The 13658-nt window shown below is 43.3% G+C and overlaps 1 protein-coding gene across 2 annotated transcripts in view; it reads right to left on the bottom strand.

Moving 5' to 3' along the window:
* Positions 1 to 1990: 1990 nt before the first annotated feature.
* The window catches only part of syt14a (synaptotagmin XIVa), a 33906-nt gene continuing 22238 nt past the window's right edge, over positions 1991 to 13658 (bottom strand). The window contains exons 5-9 of one of the 2 annotated variants that reach the window (XM_035611056.2): positions 11352 to 11623; positions 10803 to 11252; positions 9711 to 9900; positions 8683 to 8739; positions 1991 to 6262 (exon numbers count right to left, since the gene is read on the bottom strand). In XM_035611056.2, the coding sequence (XP_035466949.1) occupies positions 5949 to 6262; positions 8683 to 8739; positions 9711 to 9900; positions 10803 to 11252; positions 11352 to 11623 (1283 nt within the window). In that variant the 3' untranslated portion in view covers positions 1991 to 5948. The remainder of the gene's footprint in view (positions 6263 to 8682; positions 8740 to 9710; positions 9901 to 10802; positions 11253 to 11351; positions 11624 to 13658) is intronic. The other variant, XM_035611058.2, reaches the window with a different exon arrangement.

Genomic DNA, 13658 nt, shown 5'->3' with positions numbered 1-13658 from the left:
GGTGGTTCCCGGTCCATTCACGGCGGGGTTTTTTCTTTCCCCCCCCCCCCCCCCCCCCCGCCTCCTCCTCCTCTCCCGGGGGCTGGAAGCAGCTTCGCGTCGTCGCGGCTCGCCTGACAGTTTCAGACGAATGTGCGTCGGGGGGAGAAAACAACAGCGGCGTCGCAGGATCCCGTTCCCTCCTCCCGCTGAACTACTGCCGCGGAGTTCAGGTGCCGCTCGGAAATTTGAACTTCACCCGCTCCTCGCGGCCACCAATTGTTCCTTTTCAGAAAGCGAACAAGTCAGTGGATGCTTAACTGAATCCGCCTCTGGTTGAGCATTATTACTCAAGGCCACAACTAGAGTAGAGTCATTTGCCAAATATTTTTGGCAAGACTTTTTGACCAAGTTGAATCTATAAAAAGTCCAAAACAAAGAAAAGAAAATCCAACCGTCACCAAATGTCACATTTGAAAAAAGCTACAACCACCAGGACATTTTTGGCATTTTTAATGAAATTTGAGTTCTTCAGGTATCACCTAATCTACCTTTCATTTTTCTTGATATATTAAGGGAGAGATTAATCATCTGCTTTGGAAAAAAAAATCTGACATTTAGTCCGACCCCCGCACCCTTTAAAAAAATTTGCCAAAGTGTATAAGGCAAAGAACATTCAAATGTTGACACATTTTGCTTGAAATGATTGTCAAAATAGATGTTCTGTCGGTTAACTGATTAATTAATTGGAAATCCTTGCTGTTTATTTTCTCATAACAACTGACTAAACGTTTCAGTGCTAATAATTCTTAATAAATATCAGTTAAATGCCATGCGATTGCTTGTGTACAGGCCCACCTATTCATATTGACACACGTGATTTTTTGGGGGTCAAATTAACACCAGTATGTTTTGGCCTGTGCACTTTGTAATAATCATATTTCCGACAGCACATGAAGGCGTTCCAACACTTTACAAGATGGGTTGTGTGTTGGATATCTGCAGGGATGTGACCGACAAAGAGAGGGGAGGGAGCGAGCCCCCTCTCATCTGTTATGCATTTCCCCCTTTGATTCAGCAGCAGCCACTGAATCTTATTTTCCAGCATTCCTCCCCCCTAAGCACTTTGTTCTGTGTTCTGCCATGGAATGTGCTGCCGGAGAACAGTTAATTCAAACAAAAGACGAATACGTCTGACCTTGATTTCTCCCTCTTCTACCTTTTCTTTCAGCAGCTTTTAAACTACAAACATGAAAGATTGAGGTGTGTGTGCCAAGCTCACGAAGAGGGTCAGTCAGACCTACATCACGGCAAACTCCCTGCACAATGGAGCAGAGGCGGGTGGTTTGAAAGTTATTATCTGTCTGTATGATGAATGTAGCTGACCGAAACTGGAGGCACTGCACATACGTGGGCCCCCAAATGCTTTTTAAATTCTTTTTTTTTAAAAATACAGCAAATAACAACATCATATTTGGCCTCAAAGCAAGATAGAGTAGATGCTACACTTAGGACATATCTAAAAGATTTATCTTTTCCGATAAAATGATCTAATTGCATTTGAATTGTCTTTCAGCTACACTACCACTATGTTGTTGTTGTTGTTGTGTATTTAACAGTTACGGGGCCACTTCACCCTGTAGGACCCCTTCAGTGAAATGAGACAAACTATATCAGTCAACCAGTATGCCACCCATAAGAATAGCAGGTCTGATTTCTGAGTTAAGTGAGTTAAAAAGTTCATTAAAAAAAAATTATATTTGTGCTCATTTTGCAACGCTGCGGTAAAATGCAATACTTGCTCCACCTGTTGGTTGTTTTGTGGCAGCACAGAGTAAACAGCATTGTGTCGTTTTTTAATAACTGTGTTGAAGCTGAGCTGCGCACGTAACTCAAAACTAACCCAAAAATAATGAATAATGATTGTTCAAACAAGCCCCAGTGTGGTGGATTCAGGACAGTCATGTCTTTGTGTTCAAAAAAACTGCTCCAACACAACCTTTTTTTTTCTTTGTTATTCCTTTATAAACAATAATCTTACCACATGTAAACTGCCTCTATCATAAATCAGTTTGTAAGACATTTTACAACTCTGCCCGAGCAGTACAGAGGGATGGAACATTTACAAATACATTAAGACACCGTGACACAAGGTAGCCGAGTGAAAAACAGTAAGGCACCGATGCCGTGTGTGAGGCATAGGTCGATTCAAAACCAAATCAGAGAAGACCAGCAGTAAAATTCAGAAAAGTCTTCAAAAACGTGTTAAGAAAGTGAAAGCGAATGAAAACCATACTTCGAGCTAAGCACGTATACATCGTTTTAAAAACCTTATGGGTGAAACACATCTTGTGAAAGACGAGCAAAACATTGGAAGAGGATGTTCCTCCACCGCGTGTCATCTGTATGGAAGCAAAGAAAGGCAATACTCTGATAGTTTAATGCTGCATGCCAAATTGCAACCCAAATGAAAACTAACTGCCGAATACGTTAGTATTGAAATCTAATTACCTCTAAATTAAAAGTATTTTACCTCGGAAATCATTATCTAAATCGATGTGGTCTGAATTAAAAAAAGAACGAATTGAAAACACAAACTATAAATACAAGTGTTTGGGTTTCACATGACTGACAGAACAACAGGACAGAGGTGTTGATCGTATATATTATAACTTTAACTTTTTCGTTTCATTTTAGGTTCCTTGAACTTTTCCAGTACAACTCTGACCAAAGTTGAAATTTTAAATCAAATAACTTCAGATACATCCTAAATAACAGCATTTTATTGGCCCTCTTTTGCTTCCGTATTTAGTAGCAGGACTTGGTTTTAACATTCCACAGGGTGTGTGGTGCTGTAAAGATGGTGTGAGAGTATAGTCTACCCTTTTTCAATTTACGTCCAGTTACCAATTTCTTTATGGCATCATCAACGTTCAGTGATGAGTCGGTGAAGAGCATTTTTCTTTCCACCAATGTTCGCCACATCATCATCCACGGAGAAAGTGAGATGCACGCAAACCAACTTCCTCGTTGATAATAATACAGACTTTAAAGGTATTTACAGCATATTCCTCCACAGCTTCTGGTGATTCAACTATAGATCACCATCCCTTTCTTTCGGTAGGTTTGACGAGCAGGAGGTGATGAAGGAGCAAATGTTACTAAACACGGCAAGGTCACGCAACTGTGGATTTACCATCTCATTCTGGATTGAAAAATTATACGATGTGTCAAATGCACGTCTGATCTTTCACATGGTGTGTTTCGCCGTTGTGCTGTTAAGGCTGTGCTTTTGTTCCACGCTGTTGGAAAAGCATCGAGGCTTCAGAAGTCTTGACAGATGGGATTGACACGAGCTCTGCCGGTCCGTCACTTTCCCTCCCCGGTTTTAGAGAGGAGAATGTACCAGCTGCTATGACACATAGTCGTGTTACTTTACACTCTCGTAGAATAACAATGAGCAGCAATCCACAATAGTATTGCTCACAGAGTTGGGTTAATATTTGAATCACTAATAACTGTCTCGACACATTTAAGCCCCCCCCCCCCATTATTGTTACAAAAATAGATAGGAAAACATTTAATGTATATAAACTTTATAGCAGACGGTCAAGAAGTGGGTTATTTTGTTCTAAATACCGGTAATTAAAGTCACAATTTATCACATCCAGCAAGAAAATGAAACAACTACTGATATCACAGCCCCCAGCGTCTCCTTTACTGTACCTTTGCATTCAACACACACACACACACACACACACACGCGCACGCACACACACACACAGGCACATCCACTTGGTTAACACTGCACGAAGCTAGCTTTCACCACAACCACAGGCACAGTGAGGAATATATGCATTTGTTGTTTTTTTTGTCTGTAGAATTCAATGACGCGAGAAAGTGTCCACAGTTAAAAATACGAAACAATAACCCACGTTCTGCGAGTCTGTTGATACACACGCTCCTGTGACAACAGTTCCTAGAAGTCTGAATCACCTTCGGCGAAGCCGAGTGGTGTGTGTAATCTGTAATTGTAAAACAAATCTGTAAAACGCAGGTCTGTGTGCTCTGAGGGTGTCTGTATCGGATTCAAGTCTCCGCTGAGAAAAATGGATGTGTTGACCGACTAAGGCAAGAGATTCCGTGTGTGTGTGTGTGTGTGTGTTTGCAGCCACAGCGCCTACATAGCACCATAGCAAGTACAAGAGAGTAACAGGTACAGTTTCTTCTCACCTGTTAGGTTCACTGCTGTGAAGAGATTTCCGTTAATATTTGTGTCTTGAGATGTCTTTGAAAAGTTCATTGACATCCAGTGTATCTTTTGAATGGTCGACGGAAACCCAAGATTATCAAACCGATAAAGTCACCACGACACTATTCTACATAATATCAATCTGCTTACGCAAACGACTGTTTTCCAAAAATATCTGACAGTGCGGAAAAAGCACATTCCTTGTCAGGGAGCACTACCGCTCTTCATCTCAACATCAACCGCGACAACGTCGCTGTCTGTGTTGTCACGGTTATTTGTCATGAATTGTATTTGCTTGGAAAACTGTGTCTAAAATTAGACACGTGCTGTTTTATTGTTCGAGGCTCAGAGATGAGATGTTTAACCTTGGCAGTGTCGACTGAGACAAGAATTCATTAAAATGTAGTCATATTGACTCGAATCTTCAAATTATTTCTCCACAGGCTATAAAAGAAATCCTCGGGTGTTCCTCTGTTCCCCCGAGTCCTGCATATGTTTGAATGCAACAGATGGTGAATTACGCTTTGGCAAAGTAATAACCAGCAACATTTACAACACGGGGACTTTTACCTGACGCCAAGTTAAGTTGAAGAAACTTGTTTCATTAAGTCTTGGATGGAAGAAATGGCATGTTTTGGTTTCTAGTCAAAAAGGGAATGACGATCGTGGCGATTAATAGGTGATGATCAGAGTAGTTGGCGTGGGCAGTGATGGTAACTTAATGTAGCCACACATCTGGCTTATGCCATCGACATCTGGTGAAATTCAAGGAGAGGAGGAGACGACGGCTGGTGGACGTACGATCATCTCTCCGTCACCTCTGCAGCAGACACTGCGTGACCGATCAGCTAGGGAAACGGCGTCATTGGTTGAAGCGGACCGGGCCGGAGCCAGTCGAGCAGTGCGAAGTAGACCCCGGACATGGTTGTGTGGCCCACTGCGCGAAAGATTTGGCCTCGCGTTTGGTGTGAACGCAGCATAAGACCTGTGCTGTGAGACCACGAGGAGGAGGATGACAGTTAAAGGAATAAATAAAACTCTCCTCTCAAACTATCATATTGCTCTGCTGAGTACTAACTAGCCAATGGTCAAGTGTTATTTTATATGTGCAAGGTTAGCTAGTCTATTCATTTATGGACCCTTACCTGAGAGCAGAGGGAGTCGTTGAAGTATTTTTATGTTTCACAGGGAGAGAAAGGAAAACTCAAACTGATGCGCGATATGACTATTTTTGTCCTTGTATGGCTTTTCTAAAGGCATTTTTACTATAACATTAATAACAGCCCTTAAAGGCTAACCCTTATGGGGGTTTGAGGACTTTCAATTGTAAATGAAAATTTTCACGACAAGATGAGGGATAGTCGACAGTTGTTTGGGCCAGAGGTGTGGGCGCACAAAATTACCAGATTTAAACCATCCAGAACCTGTTTTTTGGAACAGGCCCCACCTCAACGGGTTTAAAAGTGCCATCTGCAGTAAAAAACCCAAAAGGTCATGACGAGACAATCCTTGACATCACATTACTTGCCATATTACTAATCGATGGTTGTTGTAATGTGACGTTACACACAGTGCCATGGAAATGCTTATGTTATGCCAGGCTCAACAGGTTCTGTCACATCCCTCCTCCCCCGCGGAACTTTATCCACGTCTTGCTCCTCTGTGCGGTTTCACCCTTTTGCTCCCAACTCACTCCCAACTCACTCCTCAGCCGCCGTTAGGATTCAAGCAAACTGTGCCAGCGGCAGACCTGCTGTCCTTTGGACTCTTTCATCTGCGTCCAGTGGGTGAGCTCCTCCTCCCCGGAGCTGTTGAGGCCGAGCGAAATCCAGCCAATCATCTCCTTGCGCTTCATGCTGCGCTTGTTGTAGACGGAGAGGATGAGCGTGACGTCCGATAGCTGGAAGAGGGCTACCTGGAAGACAAACGTCTCTTTGTAGGTCGGGTTGGGCTGCCCCCGACAGATGGATGTCTTACACTTGGACATCTCGTGACCCATGGAGTTCAGCAGGGTCAGCTTGACGTACGTATCTAGACGAGAAACAGGCGGAGTAGACAATGAGAAGGCAAATGATATAAACCGTTTGACATATTCTCATAATTGGGGTTTAAAAGGCCAAAACATTTAGGGTGTTTCTCGGCTTGAGCAACGGATCATTTGTGCAAAATCCTCATTCTCTTCGAATTTAAAGTATCAGCACCTGCTGCAGCTGTGTTTCCTCTGCAGCAGGGCGCGACACATTTCCCCCCACGAAGCAACTGTTCTTGTAAATGTCACCGCTACTGATCCTGACCACACAGAATCCAGTTTTTTCCCCTCCTGATCGAAAACAAAGTGCAGCTGCGAGTGCTCCTGACAGCAGAGCAAGAACTCAAAAGGTTTCGAGGAGTGTTATTTCAGCCTCGTTGCTACGCGACTACTGCATGACTAACCTGAAGGAGAACAATGTCAAAGATTAAAAAAAGAAAAGTTAGTAATATGCTTAGAGGACGAGTTCGCCTGGAACAAGTGCTGTGGCTGAAATTAACTGTCCTCATCAGAAAAGCCCTGCAGGAGCTGCTATTATTTTCTCTGACTTTGATATAATGTCGGTGTCATGACATGGGGACATGTGCACAGTCTTTTAGAGCCCAGGGCAGTGTCCCAAGACACTGTCCAAGACAAGAGTCCCACATTCTTGAGAAGACGCATTGCCTGCTGCAAGCGACTGTTCAAATGTTCAGAAACATGCGTCATTCTAAAGTGTCCAGACAATGGCATGACACTTTCAGATTGGGCACAAGAAAGAAATCTCGTTTAAGATCCTCAGAATCAAACGGAGAACACGATCTCTGGACGAGTTTATGACAAAGTATTTTGTATTTTTACCTTGTCACTGATAATGTTGGTTTGTTTGACATTTCCCACCCTTTATTGCCAGGCTGACAAAAAAATCCCTTCTGTTTTATTGTCAAGCAAAAGCAAAGTCAAAAAATTCAAACAAAAATCATATTAATAAATATGTACGCATTAATAAATATGTACGCATTCAAAACACAGAGAGGAAGAAATCAAAAGGAAAAAAAAAAACATTATCAATTTTCCATTATCAAGTGATTCGGCATTCGAGGTTGCCTTATTCACTCATTTCCATGCAGGAATCATGACATACACCGAAGCCACAAATTCGGCTGAAAGTAAATGAGGCAAGACTGGCAATCACAATGGGCCTTTGAGAGCGCCTCGTCCCTCGTCTACAACCGCACTCCGTAATAATACTGCGTATTATGTTGCTGTCTAAGAGAGAGTAGAAGGAATGAATTGCAGAGGCTTTCATGCTGTCGAGTGCCAGCTGCCTTCCAACGCCTAGCTCACCGCCTGGAATCACACATTCGGTTGCTCTCTTTGACATAAAAGCACGGCGAAAAAAAGAAAAGAAAAGAAGCCTTGATTTCTTTTTCGACGGCTGCTGAATGGGGTTGTGCGGAGCCGTGGATGTCTTAAGTGGTCAGCAGCGGTGACGCATGGCTCTTTGGTATTGTTGCTGAGCGAGAGGGCTGCGACTGATGATTAACTTGACTCGTCGGCTCGGCGCCGTTTTGAAATGACAGAAAAGGAGCTTTGAAATTGCTCCCCGGCTTTCATGCGCCCCTTCCACTTTGTAGGATGCACAAAGTCAATCAAGGCCTTCGTGAGGATTTTGCACAAGGGTTTTTTTCAGTGTCACCAGATGTGACTATTTTTTTTCTTCTTTTTCTAAATGTAATTTGAAGACTATACAGTATGTGCGTATGCTATTAAGGAAAGCACAAACAATATCAAAATCTGGCAGCAAGTCATTAATTACAGACATTCATGAACACAAGGAACGTGGCAATTAATGGGAGGACAGCACAGAGTTCTGTGTGTGTGTACGACCAACATTTACGCTACTCTATCCCAGAAGTCCTGTTTCTGTTTCATGTGCTCTAATCAGAGAAAATGTAATGAAATATTACACCCAAGGCATGCCAAAGCGTAGCCTTCTGTTTGGATTAATCCGGCATTCGGTGGCACACAACGTTTGCGTCTAGCTGGCCATCAGCCACTAAGTAAACCACATTGAGTTGCCACGGCATGAAAACTGTTATTTCCAAGTGAAAAAAAGAAAAACCGCAGGCATCACAGGCAGGGACACAAGACAGACATAAGATGGAGGGTGGTAAACAGGGCTGCATGCATAATCAGAGGCACATGTTCAACAACTGTAGGGAAGGGAGGTTACAGCAAGCAATAATCTTCATGGATGAGTAAGTCTTTTTTTTTTTACAGATGTTTAAAAGTAAATTAAACTCCCCAATTTAATCTGAAGTACAAATGCTATGCCATGGAAACATTTGTATGTAGTTATCTGCACCCATGAAGATAGTATGAAAGGGTCCAAGACTGAACATGGATAGCACCTCACTTTGGGGCAGGGACAGGGACTCACCTCGGATAATATAAACCTGTCCACCTATCAAGTGTTTTAGACAACAGAACAGCCCATCTGACAACAAGGGTTGGACAGCAGTAAGAAAAAAACAGCGGACCGAGATGTCAAAGAATCGTAGCAGGGAGAGAGAATTTCAGGTGCAGACATGACAGTTGATGCGAGGAAAGAGAAACAGGGTCAGAAGGCCAACAACGTTGCACAAAGTTCAACAGCAAGGCAGTTTTTTGTTTGAACTTTCTGTTTGGATCCCTGGAAACTGACTGAGGAGGCTGATTTGGGAAAGGAGGCAAAACTAGGGATCAAACCAGAGGAGAACCACAAAGCAGGAAGTACAGCTGGGATAGATAGAACTATCTCCTGCACGGAGACGCTATAAGCTGTGTATAGTCGCTCTCTGACTTTTTGAAGAAAAAACAAAAAACACATGGTATATAGTGATATAACAGTATACACCACATACTCTTCCAATGCTATTCAACATTTTGTTTCCATTATGGCTGCCTTAACACAAATCCCTATACGCTGGCTCAATCTGTCCTTTTCTATTCTTGTATCTGAAACAAAACACTGAATTGCTATATAGAGCGCAACAGTGAAGTTCCAGAACGAAAGATCCCATTCATATTCTCCATTGACATTTTGAGTATTAGCCATAATGTCGTAACTATCCAAGGTCGACTCACCACGAGCTACGAGGTTGTGAAACGATGGAATATGAACCTGTAGAAGCCATGAGTCCGTATGATATCAACCTTGTTTTTAAGAAAAACATGTTTTATTCGCAATGTCATTGAGAAATACTAAACTACCCACAATCCTGAAGTGTAACATCAACGTCTCTGATTACTGTTACCATGGAAACGCTTACTACACCGCAACCTTCATGTCACTTTATGAAATGTCAATGGAGCAAAATGAATGGGAAATTCACTTCCGGAAACGGAGCCGTAAAAAAAGTGGGTCACCGCTCTATTGTTCACTGCTTTTTCCACAGTTACTCAAATAAAATGTTTCAGGGTACTTACTGGGTGGCTTGTTGGCAGCTAGGTTTTTGAAATGGATGCCCTTGATGATCTCCACAGAGAGACGTCCCGTTGTGGCGTTGTACACCAGGCCCACGAGGATCTCAGGTGTGGAGGTCTGACTTACTGACTGGAATGATGAGGCGCTTTCACTGCATGTCATGTCTGAGAGGCTGACCTGGGATTCGCCACCCTGAAAGTGTTTGCAGACATCCAGGAAAATTGTTCACCGGTATATACATATCTAGTGAAGTATCAAGAAGCAGCTATGTGAAATTAAAAGCGGAGGCTGGCTGCGGATAGTTGTAATTCATTGACGGCCAATCAGATTGCAGCATTTTTTGTCCACTGCCCGAGGTGCTGAATTTTACTTTACCTGTCAGTGGTACTGAACTGCTGCATTAAGGCCCGGGTTCGATTCCCGGCTGATGCATGGCACTTTTTCAAAATTGTCGTGACAAGCACATATTTAACAGATACACACACTTCATGTACGAATGTGTGCGCTGTTGTTCTTTTTATGCTGATGTATTAACCCTTCAAATGTTTTATATCACCACAGCACTACACTTCAACATGGATTAATTCAAAGCTTGGTTTCTAAGCAATGGTTGGATAAAATCGCAAACCGAGGGATTTGGCAACTGGTTGACTGAAATGGAGACAAGATGGAAAGTGGTTTAGTTGGAAGTCTAGATCCCTGCATAATTAAATGCCAACACACGTGGTTCTAACAAGCTGCTGTTTTTAGGCGTCTTTCCTCTCCCTAATCTTTAAAATTATCAACGATTGCTTTATTAATTAAAACTTGCAAAAGGAATAATCCCAAAATAGGTTGTTTTATTATCTGATGTGAAAGAGAGGCAATCACAAACACACTACTACTGTATCATTTCCTCAGATACATTAAACCTAGAAAAACAAATGCAACTGCTTCACCGAAACCAAGATATTAATATTCTCTCAAGCCGCACAATATAACCTTGCTCTGAAAATGTTTTCCAACCATAGGAAAGATCCGTGGGCACAGAGGAGCAATAAGTGAAGTGTTGTGCGAATGCCTAAAAAGCCAACACCTGCTTTGATCCTACTTACCAGGAGAGCACAGCATGGGTCTAATATGACTGGCACAGACATTTTGCCCTGAAGGTTGAGCTTGGTGAGGTAGAACACCTTTTCCCCGAGCACCTTCTCCTTCTTCATCCGCCGCATACTGTAAAGGCGGAATCTGATGGCGTAGTTGCCGATCATTTCTGACTCCACGTGGCTGAAGCGGAAGGTCTCTGTGAATATGGGGCACGGGCCCCTCTGGATTCCCGTCTTTACCCTCTGCTTCTTGGTGGGCAACAACACCAGGTGGACCTGCCAGGAGAAGTTGCCGGTGCGTTTGTGGGCCGGCAGGTCCGTTACTGCCATGATGGTTGCCCCCAGCTGCTGCTCCTCTGAGTCGTAGTTGAACACCACGTCTAGGGTGCCGTATTTCCCAGCATGATCTGGTTCATAGCCTTTAGGGAGTAGTGCTGCTGATCCTCGGGCGTACATATCCTAAAGAAATCCGTGATAGGTTCACTGTACACAACTCACCGTTAAATTTACAGTACATACATTTCAGTCACATATTCACGTGATATCGCTGGCATTTACCTCTGGGCTGAGGACGGCGGTGCTGTCACTGGGCACATCCTCCTCATAGCCCTTGTTGAGGTAACCCCCCGTCTCGTGGCCGTCACTGCCCTCACTGGGACATTTACCGAAGGACAGGTGGGGACTGCCGCTGGAATGGGACAGGTCACACTTGGCGTCTCCCAGGTCGGACAGCGTGCAGGACATCCGCGGAGAGCCATTCTCATCCTGGTAGGGCGGTGGCTGGAGCTCATCCAGTGGCGGCGTGCGTCTCATCCGCTGGATGCAGTTCACTGGTTGAGGGGAAATCATGAGAGAGTTCAAGGACCACAACAATACACATATTAATAATTATTATAACATACTGTATGACTTTCTACGCTCCATATGAACTGTGACGGCCTTAGGGCTGTTCCCTTTCTTGCCTCGTGTCGGTTGTGACAGCACACACAAATAGTAAGTTAGCAGCTGCCAAGCTAAAAATAACAACCTCTGTTTAAACCATAACACCTCTTAAGTCCTATCTCTTGACCAAAAGTCAATGCATTTCCATCACTGTATGGTGCTGGTAAAATACATAATTGAGTTTTAAGAGTTTTAGATAATCTTTACATTTTTGCCTGGTTTATAAAATGTTCCGGATACTACAGTACAACTTGTGTACACTCGCTGATCTTTCACAATATCCTGTATGAGATCATGCCATAAACTACCATTACCCCACACTATACATTTGGATCAACCAGCTTTCTGTGTAACAACCACAAATCAGTGGAACGGCCTGATGACGTGAGGGGCTGTGGCTGCGTCAGCACTTCAAAACCAACTTAAAGTGTCCGATAAAAGCTCCTCAGCTCTGCCCTCACCTTTATTTGACCAATGTTCATTTGTGGTGTGCTACTGTGTGTGTAGTTTCATATCGCGTGTCTTGTGTGATCCCTTTTCGTAGGATTTTGTGTGTTGTTTCTTCTCTGTACTGTTTGTTATTTAGTTGTTTCTTTGTTCTGACCTGCCGTGGGACAATAGCTCAAAGCAATAATCTGGTGCGGTGCATCAAATGGTGACATTTGAGGCTGTGCACTGTCCCCTTCAATAGTTAAATAAATGATTTAAAAGAAACAACAACAAAAAAAACAGAATGGGAAAGTCACATCATCATATCCAATGTTTTCATTTCAACTTTATTCAGCCCATCAGGATAGGATTCTTGTTAATCCTAAAAATGTATAACGTTCATGTAATTCTTCAGCATCGAGATATCTGCTATCAGATTCATCACGGATTTTATTTTCACTGACAAATGGAACAAGATTCCTCATGGTGCATAATGTGGTCTGTGAGCGGATTCTTCTGAAGGCACAACCTACACTAAACCTTAGATATGCAGCGTTAAAGGACCGAGCTGAATACTTCTTAATCTGTCGCAGATTCAGCGCCTCTAACCTTTTGAAATGATTCAGTTGGCCACAAGGACAAAGAATACGGCTGTACTGAGCATCTCTGTGGCACTGAATAGTGATGCCAGTTGCATTCTCAAATCTGCCTCCCTTGTCCAATTTGGATTCACACAAATTGAGCAGCCGATGCTAATACTCCCATAGGGACACTGGCAAAGAGTGCTTTACACCCCCACTCTTGCAAAAGAAAGAAAGAAAGAAAACAAAAGATAACTTGGGGGGAAAAAAAAAATCCCCTTCTTATGCCGTCTACTAACTTTTGGAAAAAGCCAACAGTATGATGACGTAATCCACTGCGACTCATTGTTCCAGCTTTCTCCCGACTTTCTTGAAACTTTTCGCTCTTAATAATGTCAGTGAGACGCCACCTCAAAGTGGCACATATCAGTGGCAGGAGAGAGGCAAAGGAGCCTTAACTAAGTGTCATGGAGGGCTTGATAAAAGGAGCAAATCCATTTTGAGCAGCTTTTTTCCTGCTGAGCCGGGGGCGGTTGATGTGATGGAAGCTGCTGTGTAAAAGCACTACTCTCTTTCCAGCCGGCTAATTGGGATGGTTACCATTCCTCCTCCCGTCTAACCCACCCTTCCTTCACAGAGTTTCATCCCCTCCATACTGGCAGTGGCCTTGTTTTGCCTTCTTGTACCCCTGCAAGTGGGGAACCAGTTTGATATTTGTGATTATTACTGTGAAACTCAGGTACGAATATCTGAGGGGACAAATTAGAGAGGCAATACTCGCCCGCAGCCGTGAGGAGGGATGGCAGTGACCCCTGGCTCAGTTGGCACCTTGTGGCTCGATTTGTAGTGAGATTTCACAAAACCCTAATTCAACACAGTTCTATTGATCAGTAGTTATGTAAACAGCGACCGC

This window comes from Scophthalmus maximus, chromosome 15 (genome assembly GCF_022379125.1).
Source record: "Scophthalmus maximus strain ysfricsl-2021 chromosome 15, ASM2237912v1, whole genome shotgun sequence".
Lineage (NCBI taxonomy): Eukaryota > Metazoa > Chordata > Actinopteri > Pleuronectiformes > Scophthalmidae > Scophthalmus > Scophthalmus maximus.
Note: the sequence above shows the minus strand (reverse complement) of the source record. Positions and strands in the feature narration are given on the sequence as shown.